The following is a 24219-nucleotide window of genomic DNA, read 5'->3' on the forward strand; positions in this document are numbered from 1 at the left end:
CCTGGACCAGACAAGAGGTAAGAATGTGTTTGAAAATGTAATTGTAGTCATCCATTTACAAATGTAAGTGCCCTAAAGGGCATATGCGTCCACAGCTGTGTGGTAACAAAGACATTGTTTGAATGTGTATTCTTTCTTTCATCATCATAAAGGCCTGCACTGATGCTCTTTTTCGTTGTTGGGACAACTCTTATTGTCAGTAGTTGCAGAATATGTCTTATGATAGGTATCTTTTCGCCATTATGGATTAATTGTTCACATTTGTCTTTCCCCTATTGTTCTTGAATATTCCCCTACATCTATCGCTGGTCGCTGCAGAGTTGAATCCATCCAAAGATGCTTCCTATAAAGCCACTTCATAGTTTAAAGGACAAACGAGCATTGTCTAGAATCTTGCCCCTATAATTTGGTAGAGAGCGAGCTTCGTGTGGCTGGTCTCTTCCCCATTTTTTGTGCTATTCCATAGTCCTTCGGAGTAATGTCATCGAATGTGTCGGACAGCACGGTTGACATTACTTGCTCGAAGGTGACTCAATACTGAAACACTTTCTCCGGGAATCGTTGGACAATTCGAATTCTCTAGACTGTGAGAAATGTTTCTTTCCGAAATGGTTTATTACGGGATGATTGGGTATTGGCACACAAGACGGATGGCACGTGCACGCGCAGCTCATTGAATTGGATGGTAAGATTTACGAGGATGCTGTTATACCGCGTGCTGTCAGAGTGACATTCAAATGAGAAATTAGCTACTGAGCAGCATCCAGCCCAGCACTGCACAAACCATTCACGACGGATTATTGATTGTAATCTTGGCGTGCATTTTGCCCATAGCCTACAGCTGTTTCCTCCATAGATGCCGCTCTAAATAGCTTTTCAGCAGCCTGCCCTTGAGTACCCAACTTGCCCAGCAACAAGAGAGTAAACATTATCTGACTTCGAAGTGTCATTTAATATTTTTATATTGTTTTTCAGTTGCCTCATGGAAAAAAAGTAGGCCTATGTGGGTACACTGAACGTCCGTGGATGATACCATGAACCCGGCCGCAAGCGGCGCTGCCGACGCGGCACAGCAGCGGCAGGCGGACAATAGCAACAGAAAGCAACAGAGAGCCTCTTCTCCGGCTGGAGGGAAAGAGACAGGATCTAAATGGACACAGAAAAGCAACACTCAGGCTAAATCGATCACGTCAAAACAAAGCGGTAGAAGAAGCAGCCGTGGTCAGTCGCCCATTTCAACCGCTACCAGCAAAGAAAGGCAGTCATTCAAAGGCGCGGCTGCTGTCCAGGCTACTGGTACTGAAAGCCCTACACAGATCAGGGCCGTGACAAGTGAGTCAGCCGAAGAGCGCACTAATATTCCCGAAGATACACGTTGCACTGACTTATTGTCTCCAACTAGGGGAGAGCCGACCCGTGTTGTCTCTGACCAGCCTTGTTCAACGAAATCGCCCAAATTAAAAAGCAAAAACCCGAGAGGAGACTGTGCTTCCAACGGCCAAAAGAAAAGCTCCAAGAGCACCGTGGGCTGCGGGCCTGGGTTTTGGAAAGAGGGGTGCTTACAGTCTGAATTGATACAGTTCCATCTGAACAAGAGTTTGGGGGAACAGGTTGGGAAGATGCAGACAAAGACGTCTCCGGCCTCCGAACCGGAATTGTCCCCCGAGGCAGCTATTCATGAACCAGTGCCTCCCCTGCCCGACCAGAGATTGCAAGATGAAATAGAGAAACTAGAGGATGAAAACGAAGAGTTGAAGGTAAACTCAAATGCCTGTGTTTGTGTTTAGCCACGGTATATCGTGTCTTAAATCGATAATATTAACCAATAATCGCTATCATTTATAGAATGAAATACAGGAAATGCGCGCAGAGATGGATGAAATGCGAGACTCATTCTATGAAGAAGACGCTTGCCAACTGCAGGACATGCGTCGCGAGTTGGAAAGGGCCAATAAGAATTGCAGGATTCTTCAGTACCGTGTGAGGAAAGCGGAGAGGAAGAGGCTCCGCTTTGCCGAAACTGGTGAGGTGGACGGGGAACTGCTAAGGAGCTTGGAACAAGACCTGAAGGTATGGTGCTCAAATGTTTGTTCAAGATTAACATGGAAGTATAGGGTGTGGTGCTAGATCAATAGCTGATGTTTTGTTGTTGCGACTCCCAGTGTACTGCATTGTCTTGCATTGCCTCACATTGTTTTCTATTCTATTTTTTATCTAGGTGGCAAAAGATGTCTCAGTGAGGCTGCACCATGAACTGGAAAGTGTGGAGGAAAGACGGACAAAGACAGAGGAGGAGAATGAGAACCTGAGACAGCAGTTTATAGAAGTGGAGGTGACCAAGCAAGCTCTGCAGAACGAACTGGAGAATGCAAAGGAGGTACGACTGAATGTGCATGTGTCTGTGTGCGTGCATGCACGTCTTGGTGACATCACTTCCCCTTCCTTGAACTTGAAAAAGAGAATTGAACCTTCTTTTCTGTGTAGCTGTCACTGAAAAGAAGAGGGAACAAGGACGTGCAGAGATCAGAGAAAAGGGTTCCGCAGACACCCATAGAAGTGAGGTTATGCATTGCGTACATTAAAAAACACATTTGAATTACCACGAATGTCAATGAATCCGGGTTCATTTTCATAGTTCTTGAAAAAATGTCTAACCCTTGACAGGAGGAAAATGAGGACCTGAAATGCCAACTGGCCTTCATCAAGGAAGAGGCAGTCTTGATGAGAAAGAAGATGGCCAAGATCGACAAGGAGAAGGACCGCCTGGAGGCCGAGCTTCAAAAGTATCGCTCCTTCTACGGAGATTTGGACAGCCCCCTGCCCAAGGGTGAGGCGGGGGGACCACCAACCACACGTGAATCAGAGCTCAAGCTCCGCCTGCGTCTGGTGGAGGAGGAGGCCAACATTCTGGGGAGGAAGATTGTTGAGCTAGAGGTGATTGATTACTGATTGATTTAAGAAAACACACAACATTCAGTGACGGCACACATGGAAATGACTCATCAAGTGACAGACTAATTTTGGCCTCTGCCTCTCGCCATAGGTGGAGAACCGTGGTCTGAAGGCAGAACTAGAGGACATGCGCGAGGATAGCCTGGCAGCATGCGGCGGGTCGAGGTACCACAGCTCCAAGCTGCAGGGCGAAGCTCTGTCAGAGCTCCGGCAGCAGCTGCAGCTAGTGGAGGACGAAGCAGAGCTGCTACGCAGGTAGGACTGGAAAACCATAACATCACACAGGACAGAGCCTGTTTTTCCTCAAACTGGGTGCAATTGCCCCAATTATGAAGCTCATTGGTTTGGTTAAAATATGACCCACTGGAACCCATTAATTAGATATGTAAACACACACACCTAAACACATTGATTAGGTAAACCAGATCTAATTTTACAAGGTGTTTTATCGGTATCCATAGTACATTTTCCCTCATGTCCTACAGGAACTTAGCTGATGTGGAAGAGGAAAACAAGAAGGTAACGAGTGAGCTCAACAAACTCAAGTACAAGGAGGGCTCTCGCCATGGAGCAGGAGGGGCTGGGGGGGGAGGAGGAGCAGATGCTGCCAAGATGGAGGTCCTCCAGGAGGAGCTGAAGGCAGCCAGGCTGCAGATTAATGAGCTGAGCGGCAAGGTGATGCAGCTGCAGTATGAGAACCGCGTGCTGCTGTCCAACTTGCAGCGTTACGACCTGGCCTCGCACCTCGCCCTGCACTCCAGCCCTCGGGACAGCGACGCTGAAAGTGACGGGGGTCGCGACGACGGCTCCTCGTCGCCTCGCCTTCTTCCGCCACACCGAAAGCGCGAGGGTCCTATTGGAGGGGAAAGCGACTCGGACGAGGTGAGGAACATGCGTTGCCTGACACCGACTCGTTCCCTCTACTCCCCAGACACCCGTTTTTTATCCCGGAGCCTGAAAGACAGGCAGCAGATGATTGACATCCGCTTTGAGGCGGAGAGACTGAGCCGAACCATAGACAGGCTCATAGCTGACACCAGCACCATCATCGCTGAGGCCAGGGTCTATGTGTCCAATGGGGAGCTGTTTGAGGAGGATGAGGGGAGTCGTATCCGGGAGCACGAATTGTTGTACCGCATCAACGCCCAAATGAAGGCCTTCCGGAAGGAGCTACAGGGATTAATTGACCGGCTGGAGGTCCCCAAGCCTGAGGGCAAGACAAATGAGGAACCTCTATCTGTGAGTAGGAGGGAGACCCTCCTCATACTGTTAGTATGAGGACAGAAACAAATATGGAAGCCAGCCAGTCAGACAAAAACATGTATGCACATGCTCACACACTCTTTCACTCACTTACTTACTCATTCAAGCACTTCTAAAGCTGTCCCACCCACTTTTGAAAACGAACCCACGTCCCCACTTTTAGTGGTTTTATTCAAATGATCTACACATTTAAAGCTGGGTTAGGCAAGTTTTGCGAAGCTTGCTATTTTTGCTTCTGTTTCACAAGATTCAAACCTAAATATCCCACCCCCTCCCTTCAAAGCCACTCCCACAAAACTACAGTAACGCACATTAAGTGCAGGGGTAGAGTGCGTGCAGGTAGGTAGACAGACAGGTAGCCCGTCCAATCATTAGTAAGGGTACGGCCTAATGATTTGTAGTGTTTATTACAGTCTTGCGACACCCATAGATGTCGGATTGATTTCATTTTACCGTTAAACCTTTATATGTATTGGTTGCTATCAAGATGTGGAGTTTATTTAGGCAAATATGACAAAAAGTGAATCTCAAACACACTAACATCACATAAACATCATGCCTTTAAGATCAGGAATGAAAATATGGTTCATGTTTCTGTTATTATCTCTGTTCACTAACAGCCTTCTTCTGCTCACTCCCTGTACAATTCCATTTTTTTACATTTGCGATCCTAACACATCCTTCTTTAATCCAACCCAACCAGATGTTTCAACCTATCATTTTACTGATCCTTATACTTGTCCTATTTTCATCACTTTCTTATGCCACCATTTTTAAGTTGGTTTTTCTTTTCACCCTTTTCTTTGTTCTGTAAAAGTAGACGTGCCCATATTACATCTGTTACACCTTTATTTGTCTTTACTTTTTTTTTTTACATACACAAGGTCACACTAGGTACAGGAGGCTCTTTCTTCATTTATCATGATCCAACTCAGACGCTCTCAACCAATACTGGGGACATGTCACATCAAAGAGACACATCAGTGTATATGAGGTGAGTAGAGGACTACTGAATGTCGCTGTACTGTATTTGGAATCCATGCTACAGTACTAAACATCTGTTATTATACTAAAACTCCAGGTTGGATGTTCCTGGATGTGTATCTTCATACAAACAAATCTGATTTAAGTTAAAAGTTCTGTTAAAAGTTATATTATCAGTTGATGCTGTACGTTTTATGGGTACTAAAGGTCAGGCAGGCCCCGTCGCAAGTATAAATATACTTTGTGACTATAGTAACACCAGTATGCTGCAGTCTAGTCACCTGTCTTGAAAAAAGAAGTAAAACATTTAAAAAGCAAATGTTGCAAGCTAATGAGCTGAACAATGTAAATGTAAAAATGACTAAATGTAACATATCTTCTCAAAGTGAGATGCTGTCTGCTCCATTTGTCCTCTTTGTTTTCACCTCTTGAATTTAAATTAAGTTGGAAATAAGGGGAGACATCATGTCACCTTCTGACAAACTCGAGGTATCCTATTCTGAGTCCTTCTCATAGACTACCAACAATGACTGAAGCCACACAGGAATGGCTTTATGTGACAGCAGTCTTAACTACTTACCGAGAGTATCGCTCGGTCGATACGTTGAAGCCTCAATTTGATATCGGCATGACTGAACGGTCGAGGTTAGTAAGTTGTTTATTATATGGCATTTTTAGCTCTTTTCATTTAAAAAATGAAATCTGAGCAACCAAACCTAGCAATCTGCCTAGCGCGTGTCGTTTTTCTCTATATGTTCAGACTTTTCTGCTCTTTTAGAAAGTTAATAATTTCCTCGTCGCTGTTGATGTCTTCATTGTCATCTGGATAGTAAAACTCCTCAATATCGCTCATTTTGAAGATGACATCAGAGAGCAATAAGTATCCGTGTCAGACCGCAGATGACGTCAGAGGGCAATAAGTATCCGGTCTTACAACAATAGGGGTTATGCGGAGCGCCCAGCGTTCGAACCGGAAAACAGATGTAATCGTTTCCGCTTCTAATTTCCGTACACATCTGCAGCGCTTGGTGATGCAAAGAACTTATATTGACAGAGAAGTTCAAGCATATAAATTATATTACTCTCTACATTAGGCTAAGTGTGACAGGTAAGAATAAAGTGATGAGTTTATATAACGTTATAATAGCCTAACGTTAGACCGTTTCGCCGGAGGTACGCTAGCTCTACAGTACACATTACAACGTTAGCCTACAGTATACACAAATAAGTTATCAATGAAATATATGAATTCAGCAAATTAATTTAAGAAGCTCATTTTAATTTACTGTCATATCCATATAAATCATTAGTCTGGTTTCTATGGCTAGGACCTGCAGTTCCTAGAAGGAATTAAGTTCACTAGCCTACTACGAGACAAAAAAAACGTTAAAGTTAGCAGGTGCATAAGATTACGCTACCGACAAAATTTACCTGTCAGGGTCTTTGGGAAAGCGATGAAAGGCATAAATACTGTCACATTGGTAGTTGTTGCAGTTGATTGCCGAACACTGCGTTCTTTGAGTCCACTTGGACTTCGTTGTCATATTGTGTCTCTTTCTGTGTAACTGTTATAACTAGCTAATATGTAACTTTGTTACTATTAGTCCAGGCAAAGTAGCGTTTTACAACAGACTAATTGTAAAACATTTTTTTTTGCAGCTTAGATCATTTCTATGAGGTGTCCAGAACAACATACTAAAAGTCCTAAGAAATCCTAGTTGAGGAAATATGTTAAATTCTCATCAATACGAGATGTGTGCCAATAAGGCCAGGCAACATTACACCCCAATGGGGCTATTTTTTTCCTTTACTCCTATCAAAATAAAACTTTACACAATGAAACTACCCATGACAAGTACAACATTTTGCATTACAAGTTTCTTTAAAAATGAATGTTAATATGCAAATGAGCTATACACTAATCGAATATGCCCAAAATACACCCAAATAGGCTTAATTTTTTCCTTTACTCCTACCACAATAAAACTTAACATAGTAAAAGTATAAATGACAAGTAACTTTTTATTACAAGTTTATTTTGAAAGTAATTTGAATATGCACATGAGCTCCACACTTATTGAATATGCTCTAATTTGAATAGGCAGAAACACCATTCATATGACAAATACATCGGCCCAATCTTCATCCAATCATCCTTCTGCCAATGACCTGATGGTCATTATTGGCATAAATATCCCATCCAAAACATGCCACCCCCAGTCTTTTGGTCCATACGTTCACTTCCCCCTTTCCACTCCATCATTTGGTAAAAGACCCAAAGACTATGGAACTTTGCAGCTGTTGACGTTGGAGGGATAGTTACATTTATGCATTTAGCAGACGCTTTTATCCAAAGCGACTTCCAAGAGAGAGCTTTACAAAAGTGCATAGGTCACTGATCATAACAACGAGATAGCCCCAAACATTGCGGGTAGCCAAAACATGAAGCATACATTGTGAAAGTCCCAAAGGGAAGAACCATAAGAGCATGTTTAGACAAGTTACAATTAAAAAACATGAACTTCAGAAGTGCAAGTGTGTACCTGTAGAAAAAGCAAGCAACAATAATATAATTCACAGCGAGTACAATAACTTTAAGTCAGTTACAACTAACCAACAAGAGCAACAAGTCTCTCAATAAGAGTCATTGTGATCCTGGAGGAAACTAACATCAGGTCCAGCCAATCATTCCTAAGTACCGGAACAAGTGCGTCTTGAGCCTTTTCTTGAACGTGGGGAGACAGTCAGTGTCTCTGATGGAGGTGGGGAATTGATTCCACCATTGGGGGGCCAGACAGGAGAAGAGCTTGTGTTGGGACCGGGCACTCTTGAGCGGTGGGACCACCAGACGGTTGTCAGAAGAAGACCGTAGTTGGCGGGTGGGGGTGTAAGGCTGGAGGAGAGACTTGATGTAGTCGGGTGCAGTCCCATTGTAGCAGAGCCAACAGACAAACCACGTACCATCACACCTTTCCCCTACCCCCGACAAGGAGAAAGGGGGTTTTCCCCCTTTGTCCTTATCTCCAGAGCAGGAGCTTCAAAGCTTCTGGCCCAGCATGGGGTCAGAAGGTAGACCAAAATGGCCTTACAGTATGGAGACAAAGGATTTTAAGGAAGAACTAACTTTTCTGGATTTACAAACATATTCTCAAGGACTACATGGCTCATGGACACTATTTCAATGACAGTAGTTGATGTGTTATAATGTATGCTTTCCCTTTAATGCTGTGTTGATATAATTTGATGTTTTAATGTAACTTCCTTTCCTGTTATGATAAATCAGTCAATCTTGATATCTAAATGATTCTAATCTACAAACTAAACCATTTATTAATGTTGTATTGTTATAGTTCGAAGTATAAGCAATACATGGACATTTGAAATAGCTAAACTCTGAAAAGTTATCAACCACTTCACACCCATACGTCAATCTCAGGATGGACGCCCAGGTGGGAGTAACTGACCAATCAAAGAGTTCACCTCCAAAAGGATACCCCCCTTTCTCAAGGATTATAAAACCTTGATGCGCAAGCAATCCGGGCTTTTTCGCAAGGATTCACCGGAAGTGTTCGCGACACATCTGACCTATCCTTCTCAATCAGCAACTCACTGGACCACTAGGAACTTCAACGAAAGATTCCTTTGCTCTAACCGTTTGACAACGACGAACGGAACCTTGACTCTTCTTCTTCAAACTGACAACAGTAACTGCGATATTGCTACATTTCTTACTTGTGAACATTGGCATATTGTGATTTAATTTGTTATGTTTGATTTTAGTTTGCAAATGATTTAACCTAACTTTCGTTAGGATTAGTTAACATACTCTCCCATTGTTCTCCAGAAGCCTATCTCTCTCCCTCTCTCTCTCCCTTCCCCCTCCCCACGCGCTCTCAACCTACCATCTTGTACCAACCCTCATCATAGTTTAGGACCTACCGTATGCAGTTCAACTCAACTCATTTTCAACTAACCTATAACTTCTCTGGTATTTGTTCATTATAATTACATTTCCTTAAATAAATCATTGTTTATAATACTCGCGTTATCCCTCACGTTATCTGATCTGCTCTACTTTCATAGAATCCACTACTTAAGATTAGACTGATTATTACGAAGGCTATTATTCAATATTATTCAATAAGGTTTCCTCTGTCCCTTTAACAAATAAGAGGTGGTGCCCCAAGAACTACATACTTTATTATAAATTAAGTATTGCTAATCTTAAACGAGCAAACCCCGCTACACCATTTACCGCTCAGAAAATAAACGGAGTCTCCACTATATTACGCTGCACCTCAAAATGCTTCTAACTTTAGATCACAATACTTTCTTTTAGCAATTTACCATTTTTATTGCTGCATACATAGCCTAACTCTTACATACATATACAGTACATTTGCCTCAACCCTTACTGTAGTTCTGGGCTTGTGCTATTGTTGTTCAGTTTCTGTGCAGGCATGAACAGGGGGGACAACCTGGATATTGAGCTCTGAGTAATGAGCTGTCTGAAAGAGCAGTGCAGCAGTGTCATTACACACCTCTGTGCCAGCTTTGCACGAACACTGACTGGAGGTCATGACGACAGGTTCTGAATCACGTAGCACTATCTGTGTAAAATACACAAGAGTCAATTAGACAAACATTGATACTGATGTATCCTTTGAAGTGTTTTTGAAGTGAATTTTGCTACTATTCAGATACCGCTGAATTAAGAATTGGCCTAGTAAAGTTGCTGGGGTACGTTTGTTGACAAGGGGTTTCCTACAAGTCTATTACAATACGAGGTGAGGTATACCATACCAAATATGTTGCAATAGAAAGATTTACTGTCAATCAACTTCGCCCCAATTACCTTACTTCTCCACTAACAGGTAGACTATAGCCATTTATCAAGTGTCTCAGAAGAATGTTTACATAGTCGAGAACATGCTCATGGTCAAATGAAAGCAGTTGTAATGTTAATATTTTCGTTCTGAGAGGCTTGATGAACGCATGCTATGCTGCAGTCATTGAACTGGAACAGACTGCAAAATTGAACAGAATACCCAAACCCATCCCTAAACATTAGCCTACTCTCAAGCTGTGTGGTTTTTCATTCTTCTGCATGGACCTGTGACAAGCTGCTCTGACACTGATAGTACCGGTCAACCTGTCTTTGTTTGAATCTGGTGGACAAGAAGATACAGCATTCATCCACTCAGTACTTTTATCATTATTCTAACAATATTTTAGAAATCTGAAACACCTGCCAGAACAGCAGTCTACATTAGACCTACAGTCGACACATTAGACCTAGTCAGATGGATTACATAACGGTTGACCAGCATAAACACACAGGACATCGTAGTAATTATACTGTTGGTACTATAACCCCATCGCTAAAATGCAGTCTTCGTTTGACTGTTTTAATCGTCTGCGAGCAAAAATAAAAGACTAAACTACTGATAGCATACAAGTCTAAACTAACTACTGATAGTTAGCTAACACTATCGCTATATCCGATGCCATTAGCAAAAGCTACACATATTACATACCTTCATAATTATGAATAAATGAGGAGGCGTAAAACTTAAATACCTTGTCTAACAGAGTACTCGGGGCTCTGGACGTCCGTTTGGCAATACGGTGTACATCGGAAATTGTAATTAAGGGTAACGTTAGCTCCTGTAAACACCGAAGGTGGCCATTACTACGCTGTGTTTACATCAGTAGCGGACGGCCGGAAGTAGTTACATCTGTTTTGTAGAACCCTGAAGATTGTTGCGCATAACCCCTATTGGAAGCCAGAAATAGACTAGGTGTGTGGGATTGTTTATATAACTATTCGGATTGCTCCAGAAATGGGGGCGGGACCGGTCATTTACTCTCATTCCACCGCTGGATAATACGTCATATTATGACCAGCTCTGAGGGGGAGATGTGTGCGTGCGGAGATTTGCAGCTGTCGCGCAAGTAGGCTACTGTTTGGGCATTATTAAAATGACATGTACCTCGAAAAGTTTAATTTTTGTGCGATTTCATTTGCGCGCAAGACTACAACATAACATCGCCTAAGAAAACAGCCTTTGGAAAACAACTCGTTTGGTTGTCAGTCAACCTCATCTTTTGGCACGAACAGGTAAGACATTACTGCCTAGAAGAGCCAAGTGCCATAGTTTTAGTGTAGCCTGTTTGTCAGTAAAGTAATGTCAACAAGGTTGTTTACTAAGAACATCCAATCCATGTTGTTCTTGATGGAGGATAGTCTTTAGTCAACATGTTGTGACATTAATGGGCAAAAGCTAGCCCTGACGTCAAAGTTCTGACAAAAGCGTGATGGGTATTGCACGTAAACGTAATGAGTGCCACCGTCACACTGGACTCCTATGTGGTTAGCCACAAATCAAAGACAAGCGATATATTGCAGCTTCTGACAGTACTGATACGTGATTAATTAGCCTGTTCAAGTTCTGCGCCAACGTTTCTCCGTTTCTACCAGCTGGTTATTGAAGGAAAATATATACATGGTTACAGGGGTAAAAATACTCTGCAGCCCTTACATTAGTGGGTCATGTATATTTTTGGCAATGACTCTGTCTACGACGGAGTCGTTACTGGGTGCCCCTGACTACACAAGCAGCGAAATAGTTCCTAAGAATCCAGCAGTTTATGGTTACGTAATGAAAACGCGTCTACGATTTGACATGCAAAGACGCTTAGAGACATCTGTAGGTGAGGGAATGTACAGTGAGACCTCCGCAGACTGTCTCACACCAGAATGACAGCTTGACCTTGTCAAGCAACGTGTGGTGACATGGAGCGGACAAAATGCGCCTAGTGGCTGCTGCGCGAATGAAGTGGTGGTGGCTGCTGTAGAGAACAGGCGACAAGGGAAATGGCCGGGGTTGGTTAATTAAGCTGCGGCTACATACCGGTCACCAGTAGGCTGTCATTTTGCGTTTGCTTGTTACTGGTTGAGAAATGTGGAATGCTTTCGGAAATGGGTCAGGGTTGCACGGGGGTGGTGGTGGTGGTGGTGGCGGGTACGTGCCAGCTCAGGGTTGGGAATTCGTTCCGTGCTCGAGGCTGGGCAGAGAGAGTGGCAGGGGGAAAAGTTGCAGTCCGCTTAGGAGGTTCTCATCTCCTCCCACCGTCGGCCAGTTCTTCGACCAGCTTCAACCTGGGGTTGGAACATCACTTGAGGATGCTCGAGTGCAAGTTCGGAGGCCTGAACCCCAGACTCATCACACTCCCATAAAATTTTTTTTTGAAGACTTAAAAAAACGCCACGGACAGGACAAGGAGGAATGGATGCGAGAGAAGGAAATACTTTTAAGACAAGTTGCTGATATACAAGTAAATAAAGTTAGCTGAGGACTAAAAAGGAAATTGCTCTCCAGCTGACAGTAGGATTTGACTATCATGTAAAGGTGTCTTCATTTTCGTTTTGCAGGGTGGGGACAACAGAAGGCTTTTGTTAGACCTGAAATCGGTTTTGGAAGAGGTACAGGGGGAAGTAAAGAGAGAGGAGGAGAAGAGGAGCGAGCTACAACTGCAGTACACAAGGGACAGATGCGCATGGGACTTAGAGAGAGCAGAGCTGAAATGCCGAATTGCACAGGTACAATAACAACAACCATTAACGTCATGATAGGCATTCCTATGTAACATAGGTATTTGAGTGACTGTGCTTGTGTGTTCATACTTTAGTGAGATTCAGTGAGCTAGACATCAGCTTACTGAGCTAATGCAGTTTACCAAGTAGGCCTACCTGGGTTAGGATACCATGCATGTTGAATAGGCAGTCATTTTTTCTTTCTCCAACAACTCTCCCCTGCCAGCACTCAGACTCTCAGATTATATGTCTGAGGCCCAAGATGCGTAAATGTGGTGAGTAGGTTTGGGGGTCACACTTATCACTCAGTTATTGAGGCGATAAGTCTTCCTGGCACCCCTTCAAGCTCCCACTAAGACAAAAGCTCTACACCCAAAACGAGAAAAGCTTAGTGTGTCCCCCTAGCCAGATCCACAGTTCACCATTCACCAGTTTCTGCTCTCTGGATGAGCTATTGTGAACAGCTGCAAGTCAACAATAGGCTAAATGTTTCTTCAAAGGAAGAAAGAATTGCTTAGGGTTTTTTTTCCACTGTGGAAAACAGTGGAACAACCAAGACAGAATCAGATTGAGCAGGCAGTGTTCTGGTGAGTGTGTTTATCTGGCCAGTCAGAAGGGAAAGCTGCCGTCTTAATGCCCCTCTGACGTTTATGCCACCATGCCAATGTGACTGCCAGGGAGTTGTGTTTGTGTGTGTATGTGTACTGTGACTGTGTGTGTGTATGTTTGGACAGTACAATATGCACCTGCATATAAATCCTTGTCCATTCACACTGTGTAAACTACATCCTCTAGCATGTGATATTTCATACTTGTCTTGCCCAAGTAAGCAGTATTTGGTTTACTGTTTAAGATAAAAAACAGTTTTTTGACTTTTCTATGAGTCCAAGTCAAGTGAGCAACTTTTCTCTTGAATTCAAATGTTGTCCCCCCTAGTTTCGAGCTAGTGGGTATACACTAGAGTATGATTACATAAACAGAGAGGGAATGTTGGTTTGGCCTTCTGTAGAGCTATGCTGGGAGGAGTGAGCTCCATTGTAAAAACTGTTTTCTCCCTTCACCACATCCTGCCACAGTCTAGTTCAAACATAAGCTGCTCCTCCAAGCCCCCGGGCCCTTCCATCAGGCATCCAGTGACGGATATTTGCAGACATATTTTGCGCATACTTCTGATTTACTGAGACAGAAGCATCTCCCCCCTTCCAGTTACTCTCTTTCCCCACCCTGAGGAATGTGACATTGTAAGTCTTTGGCTGTGTGTCACCTATTTATAGTGGGACACACCATGGTGACACAGTCCCCTTTCTACACACTGTGTGTGTGTCTTCAGTATGTAGTTAGTGTGTATGTGTGTGTGTGTGTGTGTGTGTGTGTGGGGGGGGGGGGTTAATGTATAAGTATGTTAAGAGAAGAGTCAGTCTGCCTTCCTCAGGCTATTTCTGTGCACTTCTCTGTTTTTGCACTCCTTCTTTGTATGTTTATGTTATGGTTTGAAATAGACTGTGGACAGTTCCAGTCATCCTTCCTCTGCAATTGTGGAAAGAGTTCAAAGCACTGGGACACAGACAGAACTGCTCTGTTCTGTCTCCATACTTCATGGCCCTTGGCCGCTTGCAGAAATAGCTTCTTGACAGAGAGAGAGCTTTATGGTGGAGGTTAGGCTATGTTGCTAACATGTCCCAACTGAAGCACACAAAGATGCATTGTCCTGGGCTAATTCAAATTCAAAGCTGCATATTTCATTATTTGACTGCAGCAAAAGGTACATATTGACCACAGAAAAAGCAAATGTCCTCCAACTTTAACCTCAACCCCTCATAGCAGATTTAAGGCCTGGTTGATCTAAGTACAAGAAAATTACAACAAATGTCTTAACCATATTGAAATATTACATATTTACATATTACATTGAGACATGTTAAGGTCATTCTTATCTAATTTAACTACCTCTCTTGTATCCTCCCCTGTCATGGACACAGGAAGTAGGTGATGACAGGTTCTGGTGTGATATCCTGGGGAAGCGAGAAATTGTCCATAATCTTCAGTGAACTCCACAGGATGTTTTAAGTCTCTTGTTTCTCTCGCCTCCTCTCATGTCTTTCTTTCTTTCCCCTTGTCCCTCTGGTCCCTCACTTCCACCATCTCTCTCTTCTTGCCACACCTTAATTATCATTCTCTTGCTTCCCTGATGTCATTCTGACCCCCTCTCCTCCCTCCCTCCCTCCCTCCCTCCCCCCCAGCTGGAAGCTAGAGGAAGTGCAAGTGGGCTTGTCGTGGTTGGGGGTGTGGGTGCGGAGGTGGTGCAAGGAGGTGGGGTGGGGCCCAGTGAGACGCTGCAGAGGGACAGGGAGGAGCAGCGACAGCTGCTTGCCGACACCCACACGGCCACCATGGACCTACGTTGTCGCCTGGATCTCAATGAGCGTGGCTGGCTCAAGGAGCGCTCCGAGCTGTTGGAGCGCTTCGACTCTGAGAGGAGGGAGTGGGAGAGCCAGCTCAGAGACATGCAGACCAAGATAGAGGAGGTGAGATGAGAGCAGACCTGAGTCAAATACTGTACTATGCAACAGTAGCTTGTACATTTTCTGATCAGTTACACCCAGAGAGCTAAACTAGTATAGATGACCTCTCCACTCCTATATTGTTTTCCCAAACTGATCTCACACTGACAAAGTCTAATATTATTACAATTACGATTTTGGCCAACTGCATCCTGAATTTTGGGTTTCGGCCTAGAATTTTCATTTTGGTGCATCACTAATAATGCCACCAGTATAGTTATGTGTTTGTCTACATGTCAATTGAATGTTTAGTAGATGTGGTCATTCACACATCACACATAATGTTTTTCATCTCATCAGCTTAGCAAATAAATGAAAACACGTCCATAAATGTGAAACATTGTTTGGCCACATGTCCTCCGGAACTGTGGACAGCGAGCTTACAGAATAGCAATAGATGTACAAAAATGTTAATTCTTTAAATAGTATACTGTTTATAATTCTAAATACTTCCGCATTGTAAACTCAAAATGCAAGACAGTAAACAGTGGTATGTGGAAGATGCTAAACATGCCTGCAGATCGTGCCATCCGGTGCCTATTTTTGCACAAGACCTGCACACATCAAAGAGATGCTACCCCATCCATAGCTTCAAGCTATTTCTGTCAGAACATGTGTCCTGTACCTTCAGGGCAAGGCTGTATTTCAGACCTGTTGCATGTCACGTGCTCTCATCAGAGTGTTGCTAATTCATTGTTTGTAATTCAACTGTGTGTTATGAAAGATGAGTGAGAGGTTTTTGGTAGGTAGCTGGTGGACATAATGCTGCTTTTCCCGCAAAATAATGAGCTGCCTGGATGCAAAATCTGAAAGGAGAATAACCAACAATTCAACCCATGTCTGTAGGACCCATTGTATGTCATTGGCTTTGTGTCACGGCTCAGTTCCCAGTCCTCACCTGTTAAGATATTTAAAAATAGGCAAGGAGGTGGAGGGTCACAAGGAAAGGTGGAGCAGATGAGATGCCCAAAAGGGAAAGTGTAAGAATGGAGGCTGGGAGAGTTGGGTAGACGGGGAGAAGAGGTAGAGGAGGGGTAGAAAGTCTGGCCTTTAATTGGAGAATGGGAAAGGTCACTGAAATCTCATTAACTATTTGTTTACCAATGCATTTATGTGAACTAAAACATTTGTCAAGATGCATATGACGAGCCAAGGGGAAAACCCAGTAAAGGTTGGGTCCTTTACGTTTAAGTAAAGGATGTCTCCTTTCCCCCTCTCTTTCGTAGCTGTACAAGGAGGTGAGATCAAGGAGAGAAAGAGGAGGGAACGTTCAAGACGTTGGTCAGAGTTTCAGTTTGCATTCCAGATGTACGGGGTCCAGCTTGCTCAGTGAACCCTCGGTCTCAAACCCCCCCAGCAGCAGCTGTCAGTCTGAAACCCCCCAACGCACCAACCATAGCAGCAGCAACTCTAGCAACAGTCATGGATCGGCTGGTCTCTATGGAAACAGCATGACAAATTCCATTGCCAACTGTGTCGTCAGGAGCAGCCAGGTGGAACGGTTGGATGAACTAGGCGGAGTCCTGCAGGCAGAGGAGGAGGAGTCTGTTGGGATACAGGAAGTTGACACTGCAGAGCTGGAGGCCATCTTGAAAGGAGTGATGGGACAGGGGCCTGAGAGGGACATCATGGATAAAGATAATGTCAGAGTCCAGGCACCTTTCAGCAGAAGCCATAGCAAGGACTCTAGCTACAGCAGCGGAAAAAAAAGGAACACAACAGCTCTCAACGCTGTAAGTCAACTGCTAAAAAACTCAATCTTACCAAGTATACTTTCTTGTCCTTTCTTGTCTTCTAATTTCTTGTCCAAATATCTAATTACACTGAAAATAAGACACAATCACCTAACGAGTAACATTTCAGTGAGATTTAGGGATTTGTTTTTTGACATTGCATCTTGAAGGGCACAACCATTGTTCTCTCAGATATATATTATTGGGTGTGCTCACGCCTTTGGCGAGCACAACCATTGTTCTCTCACATATATATTATTATTATTTCTTTTTGCCCCCCTAAGCATCAGTCAATATTTGGGCTACATAGACAAAGTCGCTGTCAAAAGTTTCTTGGTAGCGATTGAGTTTCTTGTATTTTTATTTACGTTCCGTTGCACGGTTTAGGCTGAAATTAATTTTTTGTGGCAAAAAGTGCCTTTTGTCAACAAAGGGTACTCAGTGCTAGCCTACGTCATAACGTCAGCACACGTTAGCAACGACACATGGATACAACGTGCATAGATGTGCTGTTGCACAGCGAGTATCGTGCCGTGGTGTACTAGCAGCACATGTAGCACACCCTACAATTTCCCCAGAAATTGTACCCTCTCAGTGTTTCCCCCCCCCCCAAAAAAAAAAAACTGTTTTACGGATGAAACGGAACTGTCTGCTTAATTTGATCTTGACATATTGGCTAAACATACTGTAGCAAATAATACAATAAACCCGCTATTAATTACCTTATCTTAATGCTGTGTAACTACTTCAGCATAATAAGGCACCTAACAGGGTTTTTCCTGGGTCAAAATGGGTCTTCGGTGCCCCCCCCCCCAAAAAAAGGGTATATATATATTCTTTTTTTTCTTCTTCTTTCTAATCAATGTATTTATTCCCAGGTGTTTTGCACCCCCCCCCCCCCCCCCCCCCCCCGCCGAAACAACACCTATATTTCGGAACAGGTTAATGTAATAGTCTAATGTAATATTGCACATATTTTCGTCCTATTTCCCCTAAAGCAATAAAGTTTGGCTACTTAAAGACACCTTACACTCATGAAGTATGTTCTAAATGGCATAAATGCTGCCAATTAATAATTGAAGTAACAAATTATTGTAAATGGTCAGTAGCCTAGCCTATCGATTAAGGTAGGCCACTCTGAAGCATGTACACTGCCTGCTTCATTTGATCTTGATAGGCTAAGTATTCTGTAGCAAATAATAACAATAAACCCACTTTTTATTAATTAAAACTACTTCAGCATAATAATGCACCTAAAATATAAACCTGAGCAAGGGCAGCAATCGAATCAACAGACAATTTAGCTAGCAGGGGAAGAATACAAACAACGAAAATCACCAGTTAACTTGATTTACATTTGCAAGAACTATAGACTTACAGGCTTAAATTAACTGACAACATAAGTTATACGACTTACAGTTCTCAAGGACGCACACACGCAATCTCAACTGCGGTGTGAAGCGCGTGTCCGTGCAATTCTCCGACATGCACTCTAAAAATCACTGCTGATAGACGGCCTAAAATTTTGTACAGCCTGATTTCTGATACCGTGGCGGCAGAAATGTAGCCATAGAGGAAACACTGCACTATATATTATCATTCCAGGTTAAGAATACCAATGGAGGCTGCGTTGGAAATCGTAAATCAAACTTTTGTCAGCATTTTGAGTGGAAATTTCATTTGCATTTGTACAGGTGTATTCGTGCACGCCGGGCTGGCCCTCGCAGCGGAACGACAGTTTACTGGCCGCTCTGTCCATTCGCGCACCTCACAGTTGCGTATTGATCAGACAAGAAGACACGCTTATCAACTCAATTACTATTTATCAAAACAGAACGAGGGTTCGGCTGTAGCCTACTTGAAACATACTATTGAGAACATATTCGCTGACATGCATTGCACGCGTGATGAACACAGCTTTGTTTTTTGTTTTTCATCCAGACTTTTTTTTGCCTTTGGCGCTCGGGATTTGTCATTGGCGCTCGGGAAAACGGCTTTGGCGCGCGCCAAAATTTTCTCTATGCAGGAAAAACCCTGCATAAAATACAAACGTGAGCAAGGGCAAGGGCGTTCAGCAATCGCTATCGAATCAACAGCCAAGTGCAATTTAGCTAGCAGGTGAAGAATACAAACAACGAAAATCACCAGTTAACTTAATTTACATTTGCACGAACTATAGACTAATACAACGACAGGCTTAAATGAACTGACAACATCAGTTATATACGACTTAAAGTTATCAAGGACGCCCACACGCGATCTCAACTGGCTATTTATCCTCCGGACAGCGGCAGTCTCTTTTTTCTTTCTCTCCCTTTAACGCGGAGTGGCGCACGTGCCCGCTCGCGGTGTGAAGCGCGTGTCCGTGCTATTCTCCGGCATGCACTCTGCTGATAGACGGCCTTGTGTATGGGCGGTATTTCTGATACCGTGGCGACAGAAATTTAGCCGTGGCGGCCCGCCGGTGGGATAAATGCTTGAAAATATCACTACTGTAGAAGGGAAAAACTTAAGGTGACGTTTTAGTCATATAGGTTAAGTTCATTCTACATTTACAGTACATTTAGTCAGCTTAGCAGACGCCCGTATCCAGAGCGACTTAAGTACAGGGACACTTTACTTTTTGTATTTTGAATTGTACATGAGCAGCAACAAATGTGGGCTCTGCTTTAAAATCAATGCGATCTTCATAAAGAATTAGTAGGCATTTTTATCTAAAAGCAAGCACACCCTAGCCTGGCTCTGCCCTCCTACGTACTTCCGCTCAATTTTGATTTCGCTTCTGTACTAGGTCTGGCCTAGCCTGGTCCTAACCAGACCCTCGTACATTTCATTTGTACAGAGGGTCTGGGATCGCTCCATTGACAAGCGTTAACTTCCTTGAAGGCGGGTACTCTGTTGAAGTTTAAAACTATTGGATCTGCCCAGAGCCACTCTGATCTGCCATAACCAATCGCTAGCGTTCGCCTTAGCCAACTCCTTCACCACGGAGATAGCTGCCGTAGCTGGAAAATCAAACTTTTCCCGAACCCCGTGGGGAGGAGGGCCACAACATCATGACCACCAACAAAACTCAGCAAGGATTGTTCTTGCTCCGGCTTTAACTTATGGATATTCGGCAGCGTTGCCACAACCGCAGAATAGCTTCGCTCGCATTTTTCCCGGCCGCCATTACTGAACTACAACTCAAACTAGTGCACGACATCAACGTCATCGTTCTCAGCCACTCCCTCTGTTTGCTGATTGGACCTACAAAAAAATTGTTTCTGAAAACCAACTGATGCACTGAAATCCCAGACCTAGTACAGAAGCAAAATCCAAATTGAGCGGAAGTACGTAGGAGGGCAGAGCCAGGCTAGGTCTGGCCATGAAGTATGTAAGTCAGATGTCTCCGGTTGATGTTCTACCGGTGAATCAGCGAACAGAGGGAGTGGCTGAGAACGATGACGTTGATGTTGTGCGTGTGGTAGTTCCGTAATGGCGGCGGAGAAAGATGCGAGCGAAGCCATTCGGTCCGTTGTGGCAACGCTGCCGAATATCTATAAACTAAAGCCGGAGCAAGAACAAGTTTTGCTGAGTTTTGTTGGTGGCCATGATGTTGTGGCCCTCCTCCCCACGGGGTTTGGGAAAAGTTTGATTTTCCAGCTACGGCAGCTAGCTCTGTTACAGTAGTGGTGAAGGAGTTGGCTAAGGCGAACGCTAGCGATTGGTTATGGCAGATGAGAGTGGCTCTGGGCAGATCCAATAGTTTTAAACTTCAACAGAGTACCCGCCTACAAGGAAGTCAACGCTTGTCAATGGAGCGAGGCCAGACTCTGTACAAATGAAATGTACGAGAGTCTGGTTAGGACCAGTGTAAGCACACCCTACAATTTCCCCAGAAATTGTACCCTCTCTAGTTATTGGGTGTGCTCAAGCCTCGGCGAGCACAACCATTGTTCTCTCACGTAATATTATTATTATTCTTTTTCCACCCCTAAGGATTCCTCAATATTTGGACTCCATAGACAACGTTGGTGTCAAAAGGTTCGTCTTGTTAACGATTCCGTTGCTAGTATTGGTATTTACGTTCCGTTTGACGGTTTAGGCTTGAATTAAGTTTTTGTGGCAAAAAGTGCCTTGTGTGCACAAAGGGAACTCAGTGCTAGCCTAACGTCACAACGTCAGCACACGTTAGCAACGACGCATAGATACGACGTGCATAGATGTGCTAGTAAGACTGTGCAGCAAGTATCGTATCATGCCGTACTAGCAGCATCATACATTTAAGCAAATTAAGACTTGCATGTACAGTAAGTAATGTCACATTAAATAATGTATTTAAACTCAAGCTTGTGTGGTGCGTTGCTGTCTTCAATGCCACAGCCTAAACTTTATGTCAAAAGAAGCGTTTTTCATTTCCGGCGCATTTAAACAATCCCCTCAGTGAAGTTTGGCTAGCAACAGCTGCTAGGCTAGCTTGCTCGTAGCACAATTTACTGGGGTCAGCTTCTCCACGCAGGGCTCTAGACTGAGACCAAATGGTCGCATTTGGCATTGTTACTGACAATGATCGCTTCCAGCAAACTTATTTTGAATTAGCCATTTCCCCCTGAATAAATGTCAAGCTTATTTACGTTTTTGCTGGCGTATTTTCAGTTAGCAGATGGTACTGTTTGAATCGCGATTCCATCTGAAATAGTGCTGGTGACAACGTTGTTACAATAGCTTGTTTCAAAGGGGGTTCAGCTTGTTGCAAAGGGGTTTCATAATGAATGAATGCAATGTGTAGGCCAAATGCTTGAAAATATCACTAGGAGGGAAAAAATTAAGGTGAAGTTTAAGTCATAGAGGTTAGGACCATTTTTACGCCGGATTGCCCAATATCTTTAGCCTGACGTTGTCATACTCATAATTCTAGTCAGAATATGAGTCTGATACCGCTCCGTTGGACTGTGAGTATGTATGGAGGATTATAGGGGCCAAAACTAAATAAATAAATACTTGGATAAATAAATAATTATATAACACAAAGCTTAAATAAATGACTAATTATATAATGAAATGCCTAATTGACATACAAAATATATAAATTACAAATTAAATGAGACACTAAATATATAAATGTTACATGTATTTGTGTGTATATATATATATATATTTACGTTTTAATGTTGTGTTCACATTTATTTATTTATACTTACATTTATTTATTTATCCTTACATTTATTTATTTATCCTTACATTTATCCACGGTGTAATTTGCTGCAGCAAAATAAATCCGTCGTCTGCGTCACCAAGTCAGGGGGTGGGTTTAAGCCTCTGATTGGTGAATGAACAGTATTACACACCAGGCAAGCTCAACCAGTCGATCAAGCTCTCTTCGATCTAGAGGGATCCTCTATTGCCTCACTCTGCAGCTGCTAGGGGTGTGCGATACTGCAAAATGTGGTATGTGTGATACCAAGGAGTAAATACTGGGCCATACGGCGCCCCTGCCAATACCAATATTGCTGATTTGCAATATTACTTTTTACTTAGAAAAGCAGTTTATCTACTTTCGTGTCGAGGGCGCAATGCCTCATAAGTTATGAAGTGAATGCAACATCAATATGAAAATTTGAATTAAAATTTAAAATTAGAATTTTCATGATCATTTAATGATTTTTCCTTTAATTACTTTTTCATTAATATGATCATAATAAAACACAGGACAAAGAGTTTTGTCAAAAATACTGTTAGTGTGTGCCGCTGAGTCGTGTTACTGCACATACACGCCGGAAACAACTCACAGCCTAGCAGGGGAGGGGCAAAGTGAGCCTGAGCGAAGTTAGATGGTGTTTGCACAAGTTACAACCACTATGATGTAAAGGGAATTGTGTACTGAATGTAGAGAACGGAAATTGAAACTTAAGTATCGATCTTATCACGCTAGTATCAATCAATCGGCTACTGATACCAACGTTGGTATCGATACTATCGGTCTTGAGATCGATTCGCACCCCTATGCTGTACCATCTCGCCGAGGATCGTGAACACATTTTCATTGATGTCTGTGTCAGTCAGGGCCGATATCATTGCTATAATTTCAGCGAAGCTCTCAATATGATGTAGAAAAAAGAAGTGAATTGGCAGTTGCCTGCATCTCTTCAGCTACCGACAAAACTTCGACCACTGTAGCATGCAATATTTCATTCATTGAATCCGCACTAGGTGCTGCCATCTTGAATGAGTCAAAAGCAGTCGATTCAAGTTGAACCACCAATCAGAGGCTTTAACCCGCCCCCTGACTTGGTGACGGCGGATGACGGATTTATTTTGCTGCAGCAAGTTACACCGTGGATAAATGTAAGGATAAATACATGTAAGGATAAATAAATAAATGTAAGTATAAATAAATAAATGTGAACACATTAAAACGTGTATATATATATGTAGCGCCCCTTGAGCCTCGTTTTCGGGCTTAACTTAAGTTAACAAAATACTGGTTGGGGCGCCCTGAGTTCTTTTTACTATACTTACTATTTATAATAAAATAGGTCCTTTACTTTAACAAAAATACACGTTGTTTAATATAAGCATATCACTCGGTAGTAAACATCAGTACACCATGGTTATTATCTGCCTACCACAGTCACTTGAAAATAAAGAGAAATAAAAGTCTGTCGATTGTTGCCGAATGTTGCTAATGTGCGTTGGGCCACGCCGTGCGATCTCCTTCGGTCGATGGGCAACTCGTGGCGCACCAGCCACCTCATGGCTTGAAGAGTAAAAGTTCGGTGAGTAGCTCAGTGTCAAGAAGAACAAGAAAGGCTCCTTGAATTGGACTGTCCGTCGAATTCGGTCCCTTTCCCGTCCCAAGTCCAGTATGCACGTGCAACCTTCTGCTGAGTTATCTGTCCGACAGCCCGCACATTACAGGTTACAGTCATTCAAAGGTCCCCTAATTGGCAACTCAATACTGAAACTCTGGACCCGCTCTCCACCATCTTCTCCCCTCTTCTTCCGTTCCTTCCCATACAGGGCTCAACATTAACATTTTTTGGCACTGGCCCCACCGGGCCAGTGGGTTTGAAACTTACTGGCCCCAAGACAATTTTTACTGGCCCCCCCTCCAAAAGTTGTAATTTATCATTGTTACAACAAAACA

The 24219-nt window shown here is 43.3% G+C and overlaps 2 protein-coding genes across 5 annotated transcripts in view; both read left to right on the top strand.

Moving 5' to 3' along the window:
* On the top strand, positions 1 to 12768 carry LOC134022950 (protein SOGA3). Its single transcript, XM_062464707.1, has 10 exons — positions 1 to 17; positions 976 to 1757; positions 1846 to 2070; positions 2219 to 2377; positions 2485 to 2556; positions 2665 to 2934; positions 3044 to 3207; positions 3438 to 4191; positions 4919 to 5209; positions 12635 to 12768. The coding sequence occupies exons 2-9, from the start codon at positions 1035 to 1037 to the stop codon at positions 5027 to 5029; spliced, it is 2478 nt and encodes an 825-aa protein (XP_062320691.1). The 5' UTR covers positions 1 to 17; positions 976 to 1034; the 3' UTR covers positions 5030 to 5209; positions 12635 to 12768.
* LOC134022949 (ethylmalonyl-CoA decarboxylase-like) overlaps positions 11086 to 24219 on the top strand; it is a 27542-nt gene continuing 14408 nt past the window's right edge. The window contains exons 1-4 of one of the 4 annotated variants that reach the window (XM_062464702.1): positions 11837 to 12537; positions 12635 to 12802; positions 15037 to 15321; positions 16584 to 17090. In XM_062464702.1, coding sequence (XP_062320686.1) covers positions 12163 to 12537; positions 12635 to 12802; positions 15037 to 15321; positions 16584 to 17090 — 1335 coding nt within the window. In that variant the 5' untranslated portion in view covers positions 11837 to 12162. Of the gene's footprint in view, positions 11321 to 11836; positions 12538 to 12634; positions 12803 to 15036; positions 15322 to 16583; positions 17091 to 24219 lie in introns of those variants that run through there. The other 3 variants (XM_062464701.1, XM_062464703.1, XM_062464704.1) reach the window with 3 other exon arrangements.

The sequence above is a fragment of the Osmerus eperlanus genome, chromosome 7, assembly GCF_963692335.1.
Source record: "Osmerus eperlanus chromosome 7, fOsmEpe2.1, whole genome shotgun sequence".
In the NCBI taxonomy this organism is placed as follows: Eukaryota; Metazoa; Chordata; class Actinopteri; order Osmeriformes; family Osmeridae; genus Osmerus; species Osmerus eperlanus.